The 22,633-nt window shown below is 37.8% G+C and overlaps 1 protein-coding gene and 1 non-coding gene across 2 annotated transcripts in view; both read left to right on the plus strand.

The window, feature by feature from the left end:
* DCBLD1 (discoidin, CUB and LCCL domain containing 1) overlaps positions 1-22,633 on the plus strand; it is an 80,677-nt gene that overhangs the window by 39,134 nt on the left and 18,910 nt on the right. The window contains exons 3-5 of the mRNA XM_049771357.1: positions 8,755-8,889; positions 13,730-13,781; positions 16,594-16,666. Coding sequence (XP_049627314.1) covers positions 8,755-8,889; positions 13,730-13,781; positions 16,594-16,666 — 260 coding nt within the window. The remainder of the gene's footprint in view (positions 1-8,754; positions 8,890-13,729; positions 13,782-16,593; positions 16,667-22,633) is intronic.
* On the plus strand, positions 2,540-2,667 carry LOC126007918 (small nucleolar RNA SNORA51). The gene has a single exon (XR_007495389.1). It is a non-coding gene; the product is annotated as a small nucleolar RNA SNORA51 (small nucleolar RNA).

The raw sequence follows: 22,633 nt of genomic DNA on the forward strand, positions 1-22,633 counted from the left end.
AGTATGCTAGCCCAATTAGCAGGCAAGGACAAAACTTATCATTTGACTGCAATGAAAAAACAAATAGGAAAAGGGCACAAATAAAACTGCATTTTCAGCTTCAGCATTTTTGGAAATTTTTTTCAGCATGCCTCTTACCACAGATCTGAGCCATGCTGCTACCAAGAGGGTGCTGAGGTGCTGAACAGATAGATAGTATATAGGTTAAGGTGCTTATCTTGCTTGTTGCAGACCCTGGTTCAACCCCAAGCACCACATGATTCTCAAGCATCACCAGATGCATTTCTGGTGTACCCTGCCCCCAAACAAGCACTGACAGTTATGTATAACCTGGGAGCTCCTCAAAGGATATAATGATCCAGGTGATAAAAAGGTAGGGCCTGCCTGAGCAATAATGCATCCTTGGCCTGGTATTGAACTACCAACCCATTTGGAGATATCCTGAGACCTTCCTTAGCATTTTCTTCTTCACAAGAAAGTAAATGTTCAAAGGTGCCTGCATCTGATTCAATAAAGACCTTTAGGAGGTTTTTTAGATAGTGTTCGATTTGTTTCAAATTTAGAATTTTATTTGGTCTTTCTATATTTCTCTAATGTGAGCATTGTTGTGGAGGATGACTGATTATTTTTTCTTAAACAGGTATACTAAGGTTTTGGGTTTTTTTTTCTTAAACAGGTATACTAAGGTTTTGGGTTTTTTTTTTTTTTGGTTCTTTTTGTTTGTTTCTGTTTTTTTTGTTTGTTTGTTTTGGGGCCACACCCAGTGATGCTCAGGGGTTACTCCTGGCTCTGCGCTCAGAAATAGCTCCTGGCTCAGGTTACTTATGGGACACCGAGGATTGAACTCAGGTTCATCCTGGGTCAGTTGTGTGTAAGGCAAACACCCTACCACTGTGCTATCACTCTGGCTCCACATACCAAGTTTTAAACTCAACCCTTTGATAGATGACAACTGGTGATACTCATCAGTTTCAAAATAAAAAAAATACATACAGATCTGAAATGTCTTGGAGCTTTTTTTTTTTTTTTTTTTTTTTTCGATTTTTGGGCCACACCTGGCGGTGCTCAGGGGTTACTCCTGACTATCTGCTCAGAAATAGCTCCTGGCAGGCACTGGGGACCATATGGGACGCCGGGATATCAACCAACCACCTTAGGTCCTGGATTGACTGATTGCAAGGCAAACACCACTGTGCTATCTCTCTGGCCCAGTCTTGGAGCATTTTTAAACCAAATTAGTACTGCTTGTAATGTCTAGGGTCTGAATTAGATACACCACTCAATGATGTGGTACTGTAAATGCAGATTGTTTTCTGGAGGATCAAGTATTCAGGACTTGGATCTGCACAGACATTTCATTGCCTTTTTGTTCTTGTTGTTGTTGTTGTTGTTTTTCTTTGTTTTAATTTTTAGTTCATTACCTTTTTGATGGGTTTTTTTTTTCTATCCACACATGGAAAGATGAAGGGGCTGGATAAGTTTGATTAACAAAGGTTTCTTGTCAGCTGCTCACACAACTAGAGTTCTAGGTAGATGTATTTAGAGGAACTGCCTATTATGCCCTTAAAAAAGGCAGCTTTTTGCCCTTTGCCCTTTGTTCCCTTAATCCAAAGATTTAGCCCATTTTGGCCTCGTGTTTGGTGACAAATACCACAATGCTATTTCATTTAGTGTCACTGGTAGTTTTTCCCATAATTCAGGACTACAATTTTCATTTGGTAGAAGGTAGAGCTGTTTTGTTTTTCTGTTTGCTTGATGAACGCATCAAGCCCTGCCCCAATCTGATGGGAATTTGTGATTGTCAAGGAACCTATTTATTAGACAAGGATAGAGGGGAGGAGGGAAGTTAGAAGTCCATCCATTTGCTATGAAGCACACAGTACTGTAGTTGTGAACTTCCATGGAGACCTGGAATCCTGCTTTTAGGTCAGCTGAAATTTGTTAAGAACCACTCTGGAAAAGTTGGGAGTTCTGTGTCAGTGTGAGCTGAGCTGGCTTTACCATTATCAAGGCAGAGAATGTGGTTAGAGTTATAAGTCATCAAGCTCTCCTTTTCCGTGATTCCCCTGATATATGTATAAATGTAGAAGTAGACCATTTCTAAAAGTCAGATGTAGAGTGCTAATAGTAAAATGAAGTACATCATTTGAGCTGACTTGAAGAGAGAGAGAGACTTTCATAAGAAAGGAGATTCTTGTGGGTATTTGGCTGAAAACTGAGAACATTTTTAGATTGACTTAGAGGATCTTTCAGTAGTTTCCCACTCATTATTTTTCCCTCCATTGTCAGTCACTATTTTTGTTTTCATCTCTTGCCTTTTAAGGCAGGAATGCCTTTCTTCACTTTGTCTGTAAAAAGGAATTTGTGAGACCTACAAACAGACAATATTTTGAAGGATTTGCCTTAGGCAAAACAGTAACTATTACTCAACTTCATCTTTCTACTTTGGACTAAAAGGCACTCTTTCCTTTTATTCTGACTGATGTGATGTACTCATCCAAGTAATGTTTAATGATGACATCTATAAAGAGAGATATCCGGCCTCCCAATGCTTACCACAGGCTTACCACACTGACTGTATAGAAAGAGGAGGTACAGTAAATGCTTCCCATATACACCTCAAACCAGGTCCTTTGCCTGGTCTGTATTGTGAATGGGGGGACAAAAAAAGAGAAAAAAGAGAGAGAAAAAAAAAGAAAAAGAAAAAGACAAAATCACTCTAGTAGTTTTTATAGAATAAATAAAAATCTTAATGGTAAATCATGATAACCAACAATTTAACCTACTTATAGAAGCTGAAAGTAAAAATATTATTTGAAATAAATTGTTTATACCTAAAAAAAGAGAGAGAGAGATATCCTTTTCTTTGTCAAGTTTGGCTATATTTTTGCAGCCCCTCTATAAGGTTGTGACCATATGAATGCTGGGAATTGAACCTCGTCTGTCCTGGGTCGGCCACATGCAAGTGCGATTGGTGTCTATAAAGCAGGGTGATTCAAAGAATGTGTTTACATTTCCTTTTCTCTTAACTTTTCCCAAAATATCTGCATTCCTATCATCACTTTAGTAGGATGCAGTCAGAGTTTTATTATCTTCTCTATGTTTGGTCTAGGAAATCATCTGTTGCACAATATAGCACAATGTCACTCACTCTTATCTATTTGTGTAAAAATATACAACTTGTAACCTTTCAACTGTTCTGTTACATCTCAAAAAATACAAACATGTTTTCACAGAAATCAGTTTAGACTTGCATATAAGTCACTGTTTTCATTATAATTCATTGGGATGCTATCTCAATTTAAGGAAAGGTTAGTATCTTCATCACCATTTGGGAAGGAGTATATATATACATATATATAACTGTCCTTTTGGAAAGAAAAAATGGATAGGAAAATACTGGCATTTATTAATAGAAACATGTAACTTATTTCATTTTTATTTATGATTTGCAAATTAAGTATCTACCCTCAATTGTGCAAAGCTTCAATGAATTTTAATGTATATGAAAAAAGGAGAATGTTGCTAAAACCAAGCAGTGTGACCTGACTCAATTTAATTTTGCAGAAATACTATCATTCTATTTACCAAGGAAAATTAGATAACATAAGAGACATTACAACTGAAATCATAAAAAGGCAAAGTATAAAAGACTGCAGTCATATTTCACCTAACATTTTAAATAATAAGCCACATATGCCAAAGTTTTTCAAACTTTTTAACATGTGCAGATTGGTGAGGAAAGTTGTATCTAAGGCATCTTCTTATACCACCTACACTCTATAAACAGTGGTATCTCACACCACGTTACTCCAGGACCCAGGCACACCGTGTGTTAAACCAGAGCTTCTTAAAGTTCCTAAAATTTTTTGTCTGCAAAATTGTTTACAAGAGCTCAGGTTTATCAGTATTTATTTTGGTATGCAAATCAAACATATACTGATAGTAAATTAGAAAAAATTGTTAAAAATTCTTTTGTATACATATAATTATTACACTTATTTTGTTTTTGTTTCTATTTTTGGGTCACACCTGGCAGCGCTCAGAAGTTACTCCTGGCTCTTCACTCAGAAATCGCTCCTGGCAGGCTCTGGGGACCATATGAATGCTGGGAATTGAACCTCGTCTGTCCTGGGTCGGCCACATGCAAGGCAAACACCCTACCACTGTGCTATTGCTCCGGTCCCAATTTTTCCACTTATTAAAAGCAAATTATTATACTAAAGAGATGGACACGTTTGTTCATTTTTGGGGCGCCACACCCGGTGACGCTTAGGGGTTACTGCTAGCTATGCGCTCAGAAATCGCTCCTGGCTTAGGGAACCATATAGGATACCAGGGGATCAAACCTCGGTCTGTCCTAGGTTAGCGCGTGCAAGGCAAAGCAGATGCAAGGCAGACGCCTTAACGCTTGCACCACCACTCCGGCCCCTGCTTGTTCATTTTTAGCCATGGCACTAGCAGTGTCTAGCCCCACACTAGCCTAGGACACACACACACACACACACCACTGTTGGATTTACACACACACACACACACACACACACACACACACACACCATGTCCCATATGGTACCCCCTGAGCATATAGCCAGGACCCGGTGTTGCCAAAAAAAAAAAAAAAGAATTCAACTCTAAGCTAAATATCTGATGCTGCAGGAATTAGCTTTATTCACCATTTTTCAGGTTGATCAATATTTTTATTTTATAATTGTCGATATTGAAAATGCCACTTTGCATAAATGTGTAGTACAAAATTGCCTGAAGTATGTTTATGACTATTTCAGAAAATGTTAAAAATGTTGTTCTAATCTCTAATAAATTTTGATAAATTTATTTAGGAAATTCAGGTTTTAAACCTGTTACTTGGTAGCTGGGTAAATTGTTAAAAAAAATTTTAGGGGGGGAGGGTGTGAGAAACACCTGGCGGTGCTCAGGGGTCACTCCTGGCAGGCTCAGGATGTATATGGAATGCTAGGGATGGAACCAGGGTCTGTCCCAGGTCAGCCACATGCAAGGCAAATGCCCTACCTGCTATGCTATGACTCCAGTCCCAATTGTTGAACTTTAGTAATAGATGATTGATGTTTTTATTTCAGTTACTCATGGTTTATAAACCAAATTTTGCTTTTATGATAACCAGTTTAAATATATGCCATTATTTCTTATTTTAATTAAGATACCATGTATCATTCTATTTTAGTTTATAAAAATGGATTTACATTGCTGGAGCCATTGTACAGTAGGTAGGGTATTTGCCTTGTACATGATAGACCTGGCAACCCATATGGTACTATAAGCCTCACAGGAGTGATCCATGAGTAGTGATCCAGAAGTAAACTCTGACAAACTCTGGGCATGGTCAAAAATTGATTTACTGCTGGGGCTGGAGTGGCACAAGTGGTAGAGTGTCTGCCTTGCACATGCTAATCTAGGGTGGACCACGGTTTGATCCCCCAGCGTCCCATATGGTCCTCCAAGCCCGGAGTGATTTCTTAGCAAATAGCCAGAGTAACCCCTGAGCATCACAGAGTGTGGCCCAAAATCCACACACACCAAAAATTGATTTACTGCTAATTGTCTATGTATTATTTTTAAAGTGGTAGACAAGTTCATTAAAATCAATGCAATTGTAGTATTGAAATAGTATCTTTTTAATTGGATTTGCAAGGTAATAATAGTGGTTTTGATTTGCATTGCCCTAATAAGTGATGTTGAATTTAGGAGTTCAGTAACACTTTGGAGAAGTGTTCTATGTATTTTGCCCATTTATAAAATTACATTGCTTGTTTGTTTTTAGTTGCTAAGTTGTATAATTTTTTTATGTATTTGGGTATTAACTCCTGTCAAATGTATGATGTGCAAATATTTTGTGCAATTTGTATGTAGCCTTTTTGTTTTTGTGATATCTTCAATGGGTGGGCAAAACTTTTAACTTGATGTAATCCCATTGACAAGAGAATTGAGTCTCCAAATATATAATTGAGATTGAAATACTAGAATGTGGGGCAGGAGAGATAGCATGGAGGCAATGTGTTTGCCTTGCATGTAGAAAGATGGTTCAAATCCCGGCATCCCATATGGTCACCCGAGCCTGCCAGGAGTGATTTCTGAGCATAGAGCCAGCAGTAACCCCTGAGCACTGCCAGGTGTGAGCCCCCCCCCAAAAAAACCCTCAAAAAACAAAAAACAAAAAAAGAAATACTAGAATGTATTGCCTAAATTTGGATGGGCACACCCAGCAATGCTCAGAGATTACTATTGGCTCTGTGCTCAAAAAATAATTCTGGGCCAGAGAGATAGCATGGGGATAGGGTGTTTTTGCATGCAGAGGGATGGTGGTTTGAATCCCAGCATCCCATATGGTAACCCGGGCCTGCCAGGAGTGATATCAGGGCATAGAGCCAGGAGTAACCCCTGAGCACTGCTGAATGTGACCAAAGAAAAATAATAATAATAATCCTGGCAATATCATTGAACTATATGGTATGCTGGTTATCAAATCCAGATTAGCCATATGTAAGGCAAATGCCCTATATAATGTGCTATCACTCCTCCCCCCCCCCCCCGCATTGCCTAATTTTATTCTATGTATTTTATAGTTTTGGGTCTGATATTTTGGTCTTTAATTCTATGAGCTAATTGTTTGGTGTAGTATAGAGTTAAATAATGGTCAACTTTCTTTCTTTTTTATTTTTTTAACGTTTCATAGGAATCAGCCAGCTTTATTTCATAGCCCTAACCACCATCTGCATTTCCTCACATGGCTTCTATGCTAAGCCTTTTCTAAGCAGATACTTCTCTGCTCTTTCTCTGGCCCTCCCTGCCTCTGTCTCCCTTTCAATTGCTCTCCATTCTTTCTTGCTGCCTTGACTTTCTTTGTATTTTTTTTATCTGTTTTGCATGTCACCATACGGTTTTGGTACCTTGATCATAGCTGTGATATTCACATATGTGTGGGTTTATTTCCGGGTTCTCTATTTTATTTTATTGTTCCAATCTATTATTCTAACTTAGGCTATGACTGGACAAAGGTTTTCTGGAGCAAATGTACAATAGGTAGAGCATTTGCATGGCATGCAGCTGACTTAAATTTCCATCTCTAGCACCCTTTCTAGTCCACCAAGCCTAGACAGGGTGATCACACTGCTGGGTGTGGTTGGTCCAGAAAGATTTTTCTGTGAATTATAGTCAATCTCTCATTGTACTTTAACAGGGAGAATTTTTGCCATAATCTGGCCATTTTGCTAAAGTCTCTACACTTCTTTCTTATTTTGTCACATCTACAGAATGGGGTAGGACAGAAAAGAAACAGGGCTGGATGCATAATCAGGTGATGAGGCACGTTTCTTGCCCCAAACACCATAGGAGTGATCCCTGAGTGCAAAGTTGGAGTAAACTCTGAATATCTCTGGGTATGTCCCAAAAATCAAAGGAAAAAAGTAAGACAGAGAGAAGAGGTGGGGTGGGAGAGAGAGAGAGAGAGAGAGAGAGAGAGAGAGAGAGAGAGAGAGAGAGAGAGAGAGAGAGAGAGAGAGAAAGAGAATACAAAATTCTTAAATAAAAAGAGAGGAATTATGGCCCCCTGAATCTTTCAACAGTTTGGTTACTATGTAGGTTTTGTTTCTTGTAAACCAATTTTACTCATGTTGGCTTCATGTGGTCTTCCACCCTACTCTTTCCATAACCTGAAGTCATTATTGTTGTTATTACTTTTGACTACTTTCATACAGTTTTGCTGTGGGAGTGTGGGATAAGTTGAAGAAAAATTCTTCTCTTTAAATTTTGCTTTATGAGGGTCAGAGAGATAGCATAGCGGTAAGGTGTTTGCCTTGCATGCAGCCTATCCAGGATGAATGGTGGTTCAAATGCTGGCATCCCATATAGTCCCCCGTGCCTGCCAGGAGTGATTTCTGAGCACAGAGCCAGGAGTAACCCCTGAGCACCACAGGGTGTGACCAAAAATATTTTGCTTTCTGGTATACAATGTCACCCACGTCTCCCATCTTGAGATGTAGTCTTTTGTATTTTGGGCCAATTTCATCCCTATTTCTACATTCTGGAGAAGCCGAGAAGCCACTGTTCTTTGTGAGCACATATCAAAATCTACCACCCTTTGCCTCCCTCCCTTTGCTTGACTTCAATTTTTTTGTTTTTATTTCTTTTTTCATAAAATTATGTCTTGCATATATAACTTTTAAAATGATAGCTTATAAACTAAAATTTTACTTATGTGGTCTTTTTTTTTGTCTCCAAATAAAATTTGTTATTTGAAACTCTCTTGAGCTTCTTACTGCTTTTCAAACAACGTATTCTGTAAGAAATGTATTACCTCTTAAAAGTTTTCTCACTGGGGCCAGAGCAATGACGAAGTGGTAGGACATTTGCCTGGCATGCGGTTGAACTAGGATGGACTACGGTTTGATCCCCCAGTATCCCATATGGTCCCCTAAGCCAGGAGCGATTACTGAGTGCAGAGCCAGGAGTAGCCCCTGAGTGTCTCTGGGTGTGGCCCAAAAAAACAAAAGAAAGATTTCTCTTATTGTACTCAGAGATATAGTACAGCAGGCAAGGCTGTTCCGTCTTGCATGCAGTCCACCCAGGTTCAATCCCAGGCATCTCATATAGTCCCCCAAGCACCTCCAGATTAGAATCTTAGTTGTGTTGAGTAAATTAGTCTTTCAAGGCAGAAAATGTCATGTTCTAAATCTTGTACTGGTTTTGACATGTGCTACAATTGTGCTTTGTTTTTAGGTCCTTATTGTGGAAGTATGACTGTCCCCAGAGAACTCTTACTGAACACAAGCGAAGTAACTGTGCACTTTAAGAGTGGGTCCCACATTTCTGGACGGGGATTTTTACTGACCTATGCCAGCAGTGACCATCCAGGTATAGCAGAATGAAAAATATTCGTAAACCTTTATCTAATATTTCTTCACAGATCTAATAGGGTGATTATTCAATAGTTAATTCTGTGGATATAGAATTGTCAGACTCTATGATAGTATAGTTCAGGGCTACCTTCGTGGCCTTCCTAAGACCTGGCCTCCAGAGGACACACCTTTTAACCAGTGACACTTACCTATCTCTCTTGCATATGTACTTGCATGCACACACACACACACACACACACACACACACACACTACTGGATGGGAGATTTGTGTGTGTAAGCAGGACAAATTCACTATCACACAGTTTTAAACATGGATCTGATACCTGAATGGCAAAGAAGCAGAACATAAGAAAAGAAATAGCCTCCCATCCAGATTTCTTCTACCCAGACTCATTCCATATCTGCACAGTGCACAGAGATTCCCAAAGTTATAATTCTCCGACTTATCTAGCTAATATTTTCTGAGATAAAGGGCATCATTTATCTTTGTCTCTCTCAGCCTTTCAAATCTACAGTCTTAAGAGCTCAGCCACTCCTATTTCTCAACCCACCCACCCTATGTGGCCAGTCTTTGCCATGGGCTGTTCCCTAAGAATTAATGAAAATATTCAGAAAAAAAATACTAAGCAAAAGAGCAGTCATTTGGAAACTGTATTTAATTGATCTAGATACATCAAAATGTGTAGTATCTCGGGAGACTGAAGTAATCCCTGAGTGTAGACTGAAGTAATCCCTGAGTATAGAGCAAAGAATTAGTCCTGAACACTAAAGGTTTGGCTCAACTATTCGTCCCAAACTGTAGTATTTCAGTGTCTCCATTAATGCAAATTAAAGTATCGCAGAGAGCACACTCAATTAAAGTGCTTTGTCCTGAAGACCTATTGGCAATCCTTCTCAGGGTCTTCTAGGAAACTGAAGTAACAAATATACTCACAAATAACTTCTATGAAATTAACATCACCCTGACACCAAAAGCAGGCAGAGACACCACAAAAGAGAGAGAGAGAGAGAGAGAGAGAGAGAGAGAGAGAGAGAGAGAGAGAGAGAGAGATGTAAAGATCCTCAACAAAATACTAGCAAATAGAATCCAACAGCTCATTAAGAAGGTTATACACCATGACCAAGTAGGATTCATTCCAGGGATGCAACGATGGTTTAATATACACAAGTCAATCAATATAATACATCATATCAGTAAAAAGAAAAATATAAATCATATGATCATAAAAATAGATGCAGAGAAATCATTTGACAAGGTTCAGTACTCTTTCATGATAAAAATTCTCAAGATGAGAATTGAAGGAACTTCAATTGAAGGAACTTTTGTCAATATAATAAAGGCGATTTACCACAAACCCTGGCAAATATTATATTCAAAACCCTTTCCTCTAAGATCTAACCCAAGACAATGTTGCCCCCCTCTTGCCACTACTATTCAGTATAGTAATGGAAGTACAAAGTAATTAGGCAAAGAAAAGATAGCAAGTTCATCCAGATAGGCAAGAAGATGTTACAATCTTACTGTTTGCAGATGACATATTTAGAAAATCCTAAGGACTCTACCAAAAAGCTTCTAGAAACAATGGATTTGTATAGTAAAGGGACAAGATACAAATTAACCCGAAAAAATCCATGGCTTTTCTATATACAAATAATGAAAGAGAAAAAGAGACTTAAAAATACCATTAACAATTCAAATATCTGGGAGTCAACTTAACTAAAAAATATGAAGGACCTATACAAAGAAAACTACAAAACCCTGTTTCAAAAAATCAAAGAGGACACAAGGAAATGGAGACACGTACCCTGCTCATGGATTGGGAGGATTAACATTAAAATGTCAATACTCCCCTGGGCCCGGAGAGATAGCACAGCGGTGTTTGCCTTGCAAGCAGCTGATCCAGGACCTAAGGTGATTGGTTTGAATCTGGTGTCCCATATGGTCCCCCGTGCCTGCCAGGAGCTATTTCTGAGCAGACAGTCAGGAGTAACACCTGTGCACCACCGGGTGTGGCCCAAAAACTAAAAAAAAAAAGTCAATACTCCCCAAAGCATTATACAAATTGAAAGCAATCTCTCTAAGGATACCCATGACATTCTTCAAAAAAGTGGATCAGACACTCCTGAAATTTATTTGGAACAATAAACACTCGTGAATAGCTAGAGCAACCCTTGGGAAAAAGAAAATGGGAGGCATCACTTTCCACAACTTTAAATTGTGTTACAAAGCTATAGTCATTAAAACAGCATGGTATTGGAATAAAGACAGACCCTCAGATCAGTAGAATATACTTGAGTATTATGAGCCTGATCCCCAGATATGCAATCAATTAATCTTTGATAAAGGGGTAAGAAATACAAAGTAGAACAAGGAAAGTTTCTTGTTGTTGGGAAAACTGGTCAACTCATGCAAAAAGTGAACTCAAACTTCTTTTTAATATCATGCACAAAGGTAACATCAAAATGGAATAAAAACCTTTACATTAAACCTGAAACCATAGGTACATAGAGGAAGACGTAGTAAAACACTCCCTGACATTGTGACTAAAGGCATATTTATAGATGAAATACCACTACCAAGCAAGTAGAAGCAAAGATAAACAAATGGGACTACGTTAAGCTGAGAGGGTTTGTACTTCAAAGGAAACAGTAACTTGAATACAAAGGTCACCCCTAGAATTATAAAAACTATTCACTCGGTGGAGGGAGGATAAATTTGGTGATGGGAATTCCCCTGATTCAATGTTAATATGCGCCTAAAATACTACTGTGAAAGATATGTAAGCCAATATCATCCAAATAAAAATTATATATTAAAAAAAAACTTCACTCTATATCCACCTGCTTAGGGGCTAATATCTAAGATATACAAGGTACTGATAGAACTTAACTAGAAAAAGGTATCTAACCCCATCAAAAAATAGGGAGAGGGGCCAGAGGGTGGCACAAGTGGTAAGGCATCTGCCTTGCCCATGCTAGCTTAGGACAGACTGTGGTTTGATCCCCTGGCATCCCATATGGTCTCCCAAGCCAGGAGCGATTTCCAAGCGCATAGCCAAGAGTAACCCCTGTGCGTCACCTGGTGTGGGCCCCCCCCCAAAAAAAAAATAGGAAGAAAAATGAATAGACATTTCCTCAAATAAGAAAGACAGATGGTCAAAAAGCGCATGAAAAAATGCTCCACATCACTAATCATCAGGGAGATGCAAATCAAAATAACAGTGAGGTACAATCTCATGCCAGAGAGACTAGCATACATCACAAAGCACAAAAATAATTAGTGCTGGTGGGGATGTGGGGAGAAAAGAACTCCCATTCACTGCTGTTTCGGAACACTGTCTAGTCCAGCTTCTATGGAAAACAATACGAATTCCTCAAAAACGGGAAATTGAGCTCCCATATGATCTAGCAATACTACTCCTAGGAGCACAAAAAAATGCTATACAAAAGTGCCCTATGCACACTTATGTTCATTGCAGCTCTATTTAACAATAGTCAGAATCTAGAAACAACCCAAATGCCCAAGAACAGATGAGTGGCTAAAGAAATAGTGGTATATCTACACAATAGAATATTATGTAGCTATTAGGAAAAATTAAGTCATGAAATTTTCTTATACATGAATGAATATGGAGATTATGCTGAGTGAAATGAGTCAGAGAGAGAGGGATAGACATAGAATAATCTCACTCATTTGTGGGATACAAGAAAAATAAAAGTATGTTAACATCCAGAAGCAATAGGTATAAGGGACAGGAGGACTGGTCCATAGTAGGAAGCTTGAACCAGAGTGGTGAGTGCAGTTAAGATAGACAAGGGGGGGGGGCGGGTAAGGGAAATAAAAAAAGAAAAAAAAAGATAGACAAGGGACCACTATGACTATGATAGTTAGAACTTAGCAGTCTAGACAAGAACTGGGTGCTAAAAGGGGATAAAGTGACAGGCATGGTCCTCTTTAATGAAAGTGCAAACCATAGTGTCAAAAAGCAAAAGGAGAGGCAGACAAACAGAAATACAATGCCTGTTCAAAGACAATCATGGAATGTGAAGGAGGAAAATGGGTGACAATGGTGGTGGGAAAGTTGGCACTGGTGAAGGGGGCTGTGCATTTTATGGCTGAACCCCAATTATGAACATGTTTGTAACCATGGTACTTAAATAAAGATTATATATACAAAAAAAAGATAGAAGCAAAATGTCTACCCTAAAGACAGGCAGGGAGGGGGCTGGCTAGAAGGGGGACCCGGGGACATTGGTGGCAGGAAGGGTGCACTGATTTGAGTTGATGTACATTCTATGACTAAAACTCAAGTGTGAACAATTTTGTAACAATGGTGCTTAAATAAAGAAATTGTTAAAAATATTAAAAACAAAACTGAAAAAATAATGTGCTTTGTCCTAATAGAGTAAAGCTAATAAACTGAGTTCCCAGAAAACTGGTTTTATGATTATTGGATACCACTGCCTAAGCTATTAAAATAAAGAACAATTGAGTCTTTTCTTGGAATCACATTGAGCTTTTGCAAGGAAAATTACATACCTGATTTGCACAGACATATGGTCGATAGGAAATAAGCAGTGCTGATATTTTGTTGAAAGTAGATTTTATTATCTTTACTTGAATTATTGCCAAAAATTCATTCTTGTTGGTAGAAAAGAAAAATGAGGAAGGCTGATTAAGCTGTAGGGATTGTAAACTTTTGATTTTATTTTTGAATAGGTAAATTCATATAACTAATGAATTAACACTTTTATTTTAAAAGAAATACTTAGAGCATTTTGTGTTTCAACTTCCATTCAGCCCACTAATCACAGTTATTTTTATTTACAACAGATTTAATAACATGCTTGGAACGAGCTAGCCATTATTTGAAGACAGAATACAGGTAAATAGAGCGGTCCCGTGTGTTCCGCAGGCATATGTTACTTAACATTTTGTTTTTCTGGATATCAAACAAGATAAAGTTCCTAATTTATGCATAATGTTTCAAACAATATATTGTGAAATGAACACTATTTGAAATTATTTTATATGACAAGAAAATAAGCAAACCTCTTTTAGTTAAAGCCAAGTAGCAAATATTTTATAGATGTAAGGTTTGCAGGGCAGGTTTCTCTCTTACGTCTATTCCTAATTTCTGTAGTGCCACATAATACAAAGCAGCTACAAGTCACAAGCAAATACATGTTTCTGAGTTCTAATAAAAAACATATACATGAGCACTCCATAATTCAGATTTAGTCCCTGGGTCACAGACTGCCCACCCTGAGTTCTACTTTATCACAAAGACCCAAATGGGTCTAGGATGTTTTATGGTTTGTATTTAAATCTGGCCCATATTTCAATATGACTCTTGTCATTTTTAAAAATCTTTTTGAAGGTTTCCTATTGTTTTCCTAACAGAAGAGAAATCTATTCAGACTAAGTAGATCAAAAATTTTATGCCAGCTTTATTTTTACTGGACAAATTAATTAATCTGTTTTCTGTACATTTTTACAATTTCCTGTCTATAAAGTCAGAGTCTTAGCTCTGTTGATATTTTGGTTTGAATGCTTCTTTTCTCTGGAGAGTCCCATGTTGTTGGACTGTTAGCAGCATCCCTGCCCTTGACTTTCTACTTACTAATTGTGATGACCAAAAAATGTCTCTAGATGTTGCCAGATTATTCTTTCAATGGACACTCAAACCCAATTGAGAACAACCACTGTTCTACAGATTATTTTAACAATGCAGTAGGGACTAAAACTCTTTAGAATGCTTTCTTAGTTCCAGCTCAACTCTCAGGGCTAGAATGTAAGTGGTTCATGTGAATGTTTTAAGGTGGATAGGTTGTTTCTATCATACCCTGAATACAGACATAAAGCAGTTAGTTAACTTGCCCAGGGCTACACAATTTACCAGTATCTCCAGATAGTCAAGCGGGAGAGTAATGCTCTTAACCAACACAGGACATTCTAATTATAAAATTACTTTTTTACAGGCAGAGCCAACTGTATATTAGTTAACTCATATAAGACAAGTAGGGGAAAAAAAGGAAATCATATTAGAAAAGAACTCGTCATCCAGTATAAACATAAAAGCATTCTCTGAGATCTTTCTAGTGTGATGAGGTCTCTGAGCACTGGTGGTTGTTATTTCCTGTCCTGAAGAATCTAAATGCACCTGTGGCAGTTTGGTGCCAGATCATCTAAACTGTACTTTACACATTTTATTATGTTTGGTAAAAGATAGGAATGGCGACTAGTATGGGCCAACATTCCCTCATTCATTATGAAACAGAAAAAGCTACCAAAGTCAGAGGCTTCTATAACTCCTTTAGTGACAAAATGCAATTAATTCATTTGAGAGTAGTATTAGACAATAAATAAGTGCATTTAATCTATGTGTATGTATTTGATTTGTTCTATTCATGTTTGAATAGCAAGATATTATTTTTTATTATTACATGCAGACTTTTTAGGCTCTTATATGATATACACCCTTGATGTATTTTATGAAAACCAAAAAATTCTGAAATGTATCTGACTGAAAGATAAAAAATATAAAGCTGTGATCGGAACCCTGCTATTTCTACTTAATCTTTTTTTAATACAATGCTAAGCTCTGTAATATCATAGGAAAGGATAATAAATCTCACTATCTCAATATCTCAATAAATCTGAATGCATATGCATAAATAATTTGAAACAACTTATAGTATTACCTTCCAACACATTGTATTTTTCTAAACATACAAATATCAATTTGATAATTTAGATAGAGCTTTGTATGGATATCAAGCAGTTAAACTATGGTTAGTTCAAGTTGAGATAGCATCTAATTACTATAGATTTTGACAATAATTTTGAAAACTTGGAAGTATCTCATAATTTTTACAGTTCATTGCAGTGAAATTTAGAAAACTTGAAAATATTAGGTTTAGGTAGGTGGGTTAAAGAGAATACATTTTTTAATATTAATTATGTGTTTCTTTTTTTATTTCCATTATCAAAGTATTTTCTTTTATATCTTTATTATTTTCATTTTGTTTGTATTGGATTGGTGCTAGAAGTTTAACTCAAGATTCTACAGAAAAAAAAAATGAAAAGTATTTAAAATCCTATTCCCAGAAAGAATTCAGAGATAACTATTTATTATCTTTTTTTATACATAATAAAACATAAGCTGGGGAACTAGGCCAATGGACTGAGCAAATACTTTGCATATAGTAGGTCCAGGTTCAGTCCCCAGCACCGCAGTTTTGCAGAACACCATCAGGAATGATCCCTGAGCATAAAAGCTGAAAGTAGTGTCAGCACTGCCAAGAGTGGCCCAAAAGCATAATAGAATACCCTAACCCTATCAATAACAGTATTGTAAATCATAGTGAATACTGCTTTTAATAGCTTAGAAACCTTTCCTTTTTTCCTTAGAGATATTTTTTGGCATCCTTGAATCAATTAAGATGCAATAGGGAAACTCAGTTGTTTAACAGAGTTTAACAGATTTTTTGAGTAGTATATAAACAAATAATTGTTGTGTAAAGCTTTAATTCAGATTAGTGTTTTGAATTAATTTGTGTTTCACAGATCAGGTTTCTGATTTGTCATTGAGAAAGTATTTTTTCCTGTTTGATGTTGGAATAAAATACTTTTAAGTATATTTAATTATTTTATTTAAGAATAATTTAATAAAATGAGTATTATATTCTTTTCAGCAAATTTTGTCCAGCTGGTTGTAGAGATATAGAAGGAGACATCTCTGGGAATGTGGTGGATGGATATAGAGATGTAAGTATGGCACCACATATGGTTCCCTTGAGCATAGAGCCAGGAGTAAGACCTGAGTCTACTCTGATGTAATACAAACACTAAATAAACTAGAAAAAAGAATGTTAGGACCAGGGAGATAGTAAATTGGTTAATTTCTTTATCTGCAGCCAACCCAGGTTTGATCCTGTGTATTACATAGAGCTAGGTCCAAGCTCTCCATCATGAGTGATTCCTGATGACAGAGCCTGAAGTAAGCCTAACTGGCCACACCTGAATTTAGTCAAGTGTGGCTCAACCCTTTCTTGCAACTCCCCCACATACACAGAGACACAAAAGAGATGTAAGTAATTGAAAGTAATTTTATGTAAGGGAAAAATTAAAGAGTACTTCTATTGTCAAAATACATTGCAAAGCCAAGTATAGAAACAGAAGTAACCCTTAAGCATCACTGTGTATGGCCAAAAAACTTTTTGATAAAGTGTTTTCAGTTCAAGAAACTTGCTTGCTGACATTAGAAATGTGAACTATATATAAGATGGAACAGTTCTAAGAATTCTTGACATAAGTCTCCCTGAGGAAAACACATGATCTAGGGCAAAATCTGACTTCAGTTTTTGTTTTCAGCATATCCTGAACAATAATGTCTGTTATTTTTGTTGCATTATTTTGTTTATTGTCTTGGTCATATCTATCAATGCTCAGGGCCTCTCTTTACTCTGTACACTAAAATGACTATTAGCTATTCTCTAGGACCAATATGCAGTGCCAGGGATCATACCAGGGCTGGCTACATTCAAGGCACAAACATTACTCCTATACCATCTCTCCAGCACCTGATAGAGCTTTCTTATTTACAAGATTGACACAGAATATTCACATGGCCTATAAAGTGTTTAATCTTAAAATGATTTATTCTGCCTCAACTACTCCTGAATCACTTCAGGATACTAATTTGAAGTATAATAGTTTTTCTAGCAAAAGGAAGTATCTGTATCTGTTTTCATTATTTTATGTTCCTATATAAGAAGTTATGTGCAGTAAGAGAAGTGACAAATTTTTATATTGGTGTTTAACTTGATTTCCTCTGACAACACTCTTTTACATCCTAACCAGTAAAAGATTTGAGTACCTGATAGGCAAGTGTAAGCAAACAGCTTTCCTATTTAACTTACTAACTGATTTTATATGATTAGTTATTAGAAATTATATTATCTGGGCTAGAGAGATAGTGTTTGGTTTAAAGTGCTTGTCTTATATGTGGCCAACCTTGATTTGATCCTTGATACTGCACAGGGTCTCCTGACACTGCCTATGGTCCCCCAGAGCACAGAAATTATTTTATATGAAAGGATAAGTTAAGTTTTAAAACTAATTTTTCAAAAAGTCTGATTAGTATCTTTTTATGCATTAATATTTTATGTGTTATTGTTACTACATTGGTAGCAAAATTGGTACATTGATAGCAAAATTAATTTGCCATTACTACATAACAACAGTTAATGTGACACATTTATAATCTCATGTTTTGTGCAGGACTTTGGTGGTGGCTCATTCTAGTTCTCTTTCTCAGGTTCTCACTCGGGTACATTCCTGGCATCAACTGGGGCTACAGTCTCATTTGAGGCTTAATTGGAGGATTTGTTTTCACCTCCACAGGGTCTTGGTAACATTCAGCCTGTTACCTGGCGGCAGACCTCAGCTTCTTGCCCTATGGCACTTCTCATATAGCTGCTTGCTTCTTTCAAGCCAGCAGAGTTTCCTCAAGATTCTCCTAGTAAGGCAACTTATAATCTAATATCATGAGAGAGGTTTGACCCTTGCCATGTTTGTTAAAAAAGTCAGCTCCTACTCAGAACCAAAGGGTTTATGAAAAGGGGATACCAGAGGGCAGAAGACGTGAGAATTAGAATCTGCCTCCCATGTTGCCTTAACCTTGTGAAATGTATCTGGTGATAGTCTTTTCTGAAAGTAAACCAAAGCATATCCTATAGGTTAAAATGACAAATTCCTTGAGAAAAGTTATTAGAGATACTGTTTTAAAAAATGGGATTCTGTCTCAGTATAGAAATTTATTTTCTTTTTTTTGTTTTTTTTTTTTTGTTTTTTTTGTTTTTGTTTTTGGGCCACACCCGGCAGTGCTCAGGGGTTACTCCTGGCTGTCTGCTCAGAAATAGCTCCTGGCAGGCACGGGGGACCATATGGGACACCAGGATCCGAACCAACCACCTTAGGTCCTGGATCGGCTGCTTGCAAGGCAAACACCGCTATGCTATCTCTCTGGGCCTCAGAAATCTGTTTTCTTATAAAGCAGTTTTAGGAAATGAATTGGTTCATTTTGTGTTTGCTATTCTCACCGGCAGAAGTGGGATGGTGGGTGCAATTTATAGGGAAGTCAATTTAAACTGCCTTTAAAGAATAATTGAACCATTGGGGCCAGAATGATAGCACAGCAGGGAGGACATTGGCCTTGCATGCGGCCAACCCAGGTTCTATCCCCAGCATTTCCCCAAACCTGCCAGGAGTGATTTCTGAGTGTTGAACCAGAAAAACCCTTGAGCACCACGGAGTGTGGCCTAAACCCCTCTCCAAAAGAATAATTGAACAATAAAGACAGTTTAGAAAGTTTTAAGGAAGAGTGAGTCCTTGTCACTGAAGTGTCAGGTGAAGATGTTGCAGACATTTGTTAGAGTGGTCTCTGATCAGGTGGGAAGTTCCTATAGAGTGGTGAAAGAAATTGTCATCTGGTGTTAGGGGAGAACTTTATAGGCTTTATAGGCTCTTTGAAAGCTCTCCATGTTAGTTATACAGAACAGGCTTCTTTTTAAGATCTGCTTCACCTGGAAAGCTGAAATAAGTCATCAGAACAGTTGTCCTCTAGGTACCTTCTGAAACCTGCTGACCATGCTGTCTGCTTTTAAGTAGAAGTTATCATTTAATCTCCTTGGGGGTTATGCTATATATCTCCCAAATATTCAAGAGATGTTGATATGAAGAAAAACAGCAACATAGAGTGTGTTCCCACTTTAGAAGGCAGAAATTTATCCCATTGTACACTCAAAAGAAGCCAGAGAGAAATACATTACACTAGTGCTTGACCTAGATTGGAAGCAATAATAAGGATTTTAAGTTTTTCACATTTTGTAACATTTATTTTCGGTTTTGTTATTAAGCCACACCAGGCTGTGCTAAGGGTTATTCTGTAGTGCTCAGGGGACCATATTTGGTGCTGGGACTTGAAGCAGTGTTGCAGTCTCAGCTGCATGTATAGCAAGTGCCTTAATTTTTACACTGTCTATAGCCCCAAAGTGCGAATTTTATAGCACTATTCAAAAGGCAAGTTTTTGTTTGTTGAAATCTACTAGTCAGTGGTATAGGACTGCTTTATTGCTGGGGACCATGCAGTGCTGGAAATTGAACCTAGGGCTTCCACCTCTCTAGCCCTTTGCACCATCTCCCTAATACAAAAAGGGATTTTTAAAAATCAGGTACAATGAATACAAATTTTAAAGCCTGATACCAGGAAAGGCAAAACTTTATCACAATCAGTTTTATTTAATTTGGGTAAGTTAAAGGATGCTTTTTTTTAAAAAAAAAAAAAAAAAAAGAAATAATGCTGGAAGGGGCCAAAAATATAGTACAGAGAGTAAGGCACTTGTCTGCATGTTTCTGCCTTTGTTTCCATTAGCACCTATAGCCCTGGTGCTGGATTGTATAGTGATAGGGTGCTTGCCTTGAATGTGCTGGCCCAGCTTTTAATTCTTGGCGTCCCATATGGTTCTCTAAGCACTGCCAAGAGTAATTTCTGAACACAGAGCTAGGAGTAACCCGTGAGCATTGCTGAATTGACACCCCCCCCCAAAAAATCTACCTGTAGTCCTTTGAGCACTGCCAGGTATGGTCCCTGAGCACAGAGCCAGATGGGGCCCCTGAGCATTGCTTGTTATACTCACAAGGAAAGAAATATGGAAGGAAAGATGGATAGATCCTGAAAAAGGCCAAAGGCCAGTAATTATATAATAGACAGTATAGTAGTTGTTCTCTTGAAGTATATCCTATTACCTGTTTTTAATTTTTTTTTCTGTTTTTTTGGACCACACTCAGTGATGCTCAGCATTTACTTCTGGCTATGCACTCAGAAATCACTCCTGGCTTAGGGGACCATATGGGATGCTGGGGGATTGATCTGCAATCCGTCCTAGGCTAGCATGTGCAAGGCTTACTACTTGCACCACCACTCCAGCCCCCTGCTTTTAAATTTTTTATTGGGGGGGGGGCTTATTCCTGATTCTGTTCTCAAGGGTCACTCCTGGTTCAGAGATCACACTTGGTGGGCCTTGGGGGACCATTTGTGGATCAACCACATGCACAGCTCTACAATATCACTCTAGCCCTGTTTTTAATGTTGCAAAAATTAGATTTCCTCAATTTTAAAATATTGTGGGCAATGAGAATATTGGCCAAAATGTTGGTAGGGCCTATTCCTTGACCTGTGAACCTGACTTGAACTCTTAACCAGGGAGACCTTGGGACATGCTAAATCCAGTGAGAACTCTAGTCACAGTAGCTGTCCCTGGATGAAAGCCATCATGTTCCCTAATCATGTGCGCCCGCACACACACACACACACACACACACACACACACACACACACACATCACCACTGACACTAAATTTTAAGGCAGAAAGATAAGCCAGGAATATAACTGCAAATTAGATCACTGCATTAATTTGATTTTCATGTGTCCCTTGGAGTCACAAGGTGATACTACTAGAAAAGATCTAAGATATCATCGAATCCAGTCTTTGTATAGTAATAAATGATGAATTTGGGAAACAGGTTCAAAATAGTTGAAAAGACCTAAGAACACACAGTAGAATTGGAAACAGCTAGATAGATAACAACTAAAATTATTGAATGTAAGTCCAGAATGCAGCCCACTAATATTGATTCTTTCCTCGTATTTTGTAGCCCAGAAATTCTAGAAATAATTGGACAAAGCTTTATCATAAAAATCACTTGGGAAAAAATTTAATGTAAACTTTTTAAAGGACCTATTTATTTTCTTCTAATAATTTTTGTTCAGAAGGGCAGTGTTGCATTTGTAGTCCAGAATTCTCACATATCTTCTTTATTGTGAAATTCTCCATTTTTTGTTGTTTTTGACTATGAAAACAGTTTTTGCATAAATGACTCCCTTTGCCCAATCTAACTTTGGGACATTTGAACTCTCTAACTTGATCACAAAATTCTCCATTTTATTGTAGGCTGAGTTCATTATAAAACATAGTATAGCTCATTTATGCTTCCATTATTGTAACTTAAGTCCAAGAGAGTTTCCCATTGTAAATAAGATCAGCAATTGCCATTGCCAAATAGATTAATATACACCAAGGCCAAATATCAAGACACAGATTTCCTGATTTACTTTTCTCTTTTTTTGTCATTTGCCATTTGTGGAGAAGCAGGGACATTGTTTTAGCTTATTTAGAAAATTATCCTTCTGGGTCCAGAGCAGTAGCACAGTGGTAGGGTGTTTGCTTTGAATGTGGTTAACCCGGGTTCAATCCCCGGAATCCCATATGGTCCCCCAAGCCTGCCAGGAGTGATTTCTGAATATGGAACCAGAAGTAACCCCTCAAAGCTGCTAGGTGTGGCCCCAAAACAAAAAACCAAATAAAAAAATATCCTTCCCAGCCTCTTTGTTTAGGCTGGCATCTATGTCTTGCTCTAATTGTAGTCCTGTGCTCATGGGGCCTGTGAAGCCAGGCTCACCATGAAAAGGCTGAGTCCATCCCCAGCCTAACTCCTCAAAGGTCAATTCTAGTCACAGCCAGTCTATGCTACCACTTGGCTTGTCACCCCAAGGTTTGTTACCCAGCAGCCTAAGGGTACAGAGAAAGTCACATTTGACCTTCCTTCCTCTCCCTCCTCCACTGTGGATATTCCAGAAATTAGGTGGACACTTTGGGTGCTGAGATCTGAGA

Source organism: Suncus etruscus, chromosome 4 (genome assembly GCF_024139225.1).
Source record: "Suncus etruscus isolate mSunEtr1 chromosome 4, mSunEtr1.pri.cur, whole genome shotgun sequence".
Classification (NCBI taxonomy): Eukaryota; Metazoa; Chordata; class Mammalia; order Eulipotyphla; family Soricidae; genus Suncus; species Suncus etruscus.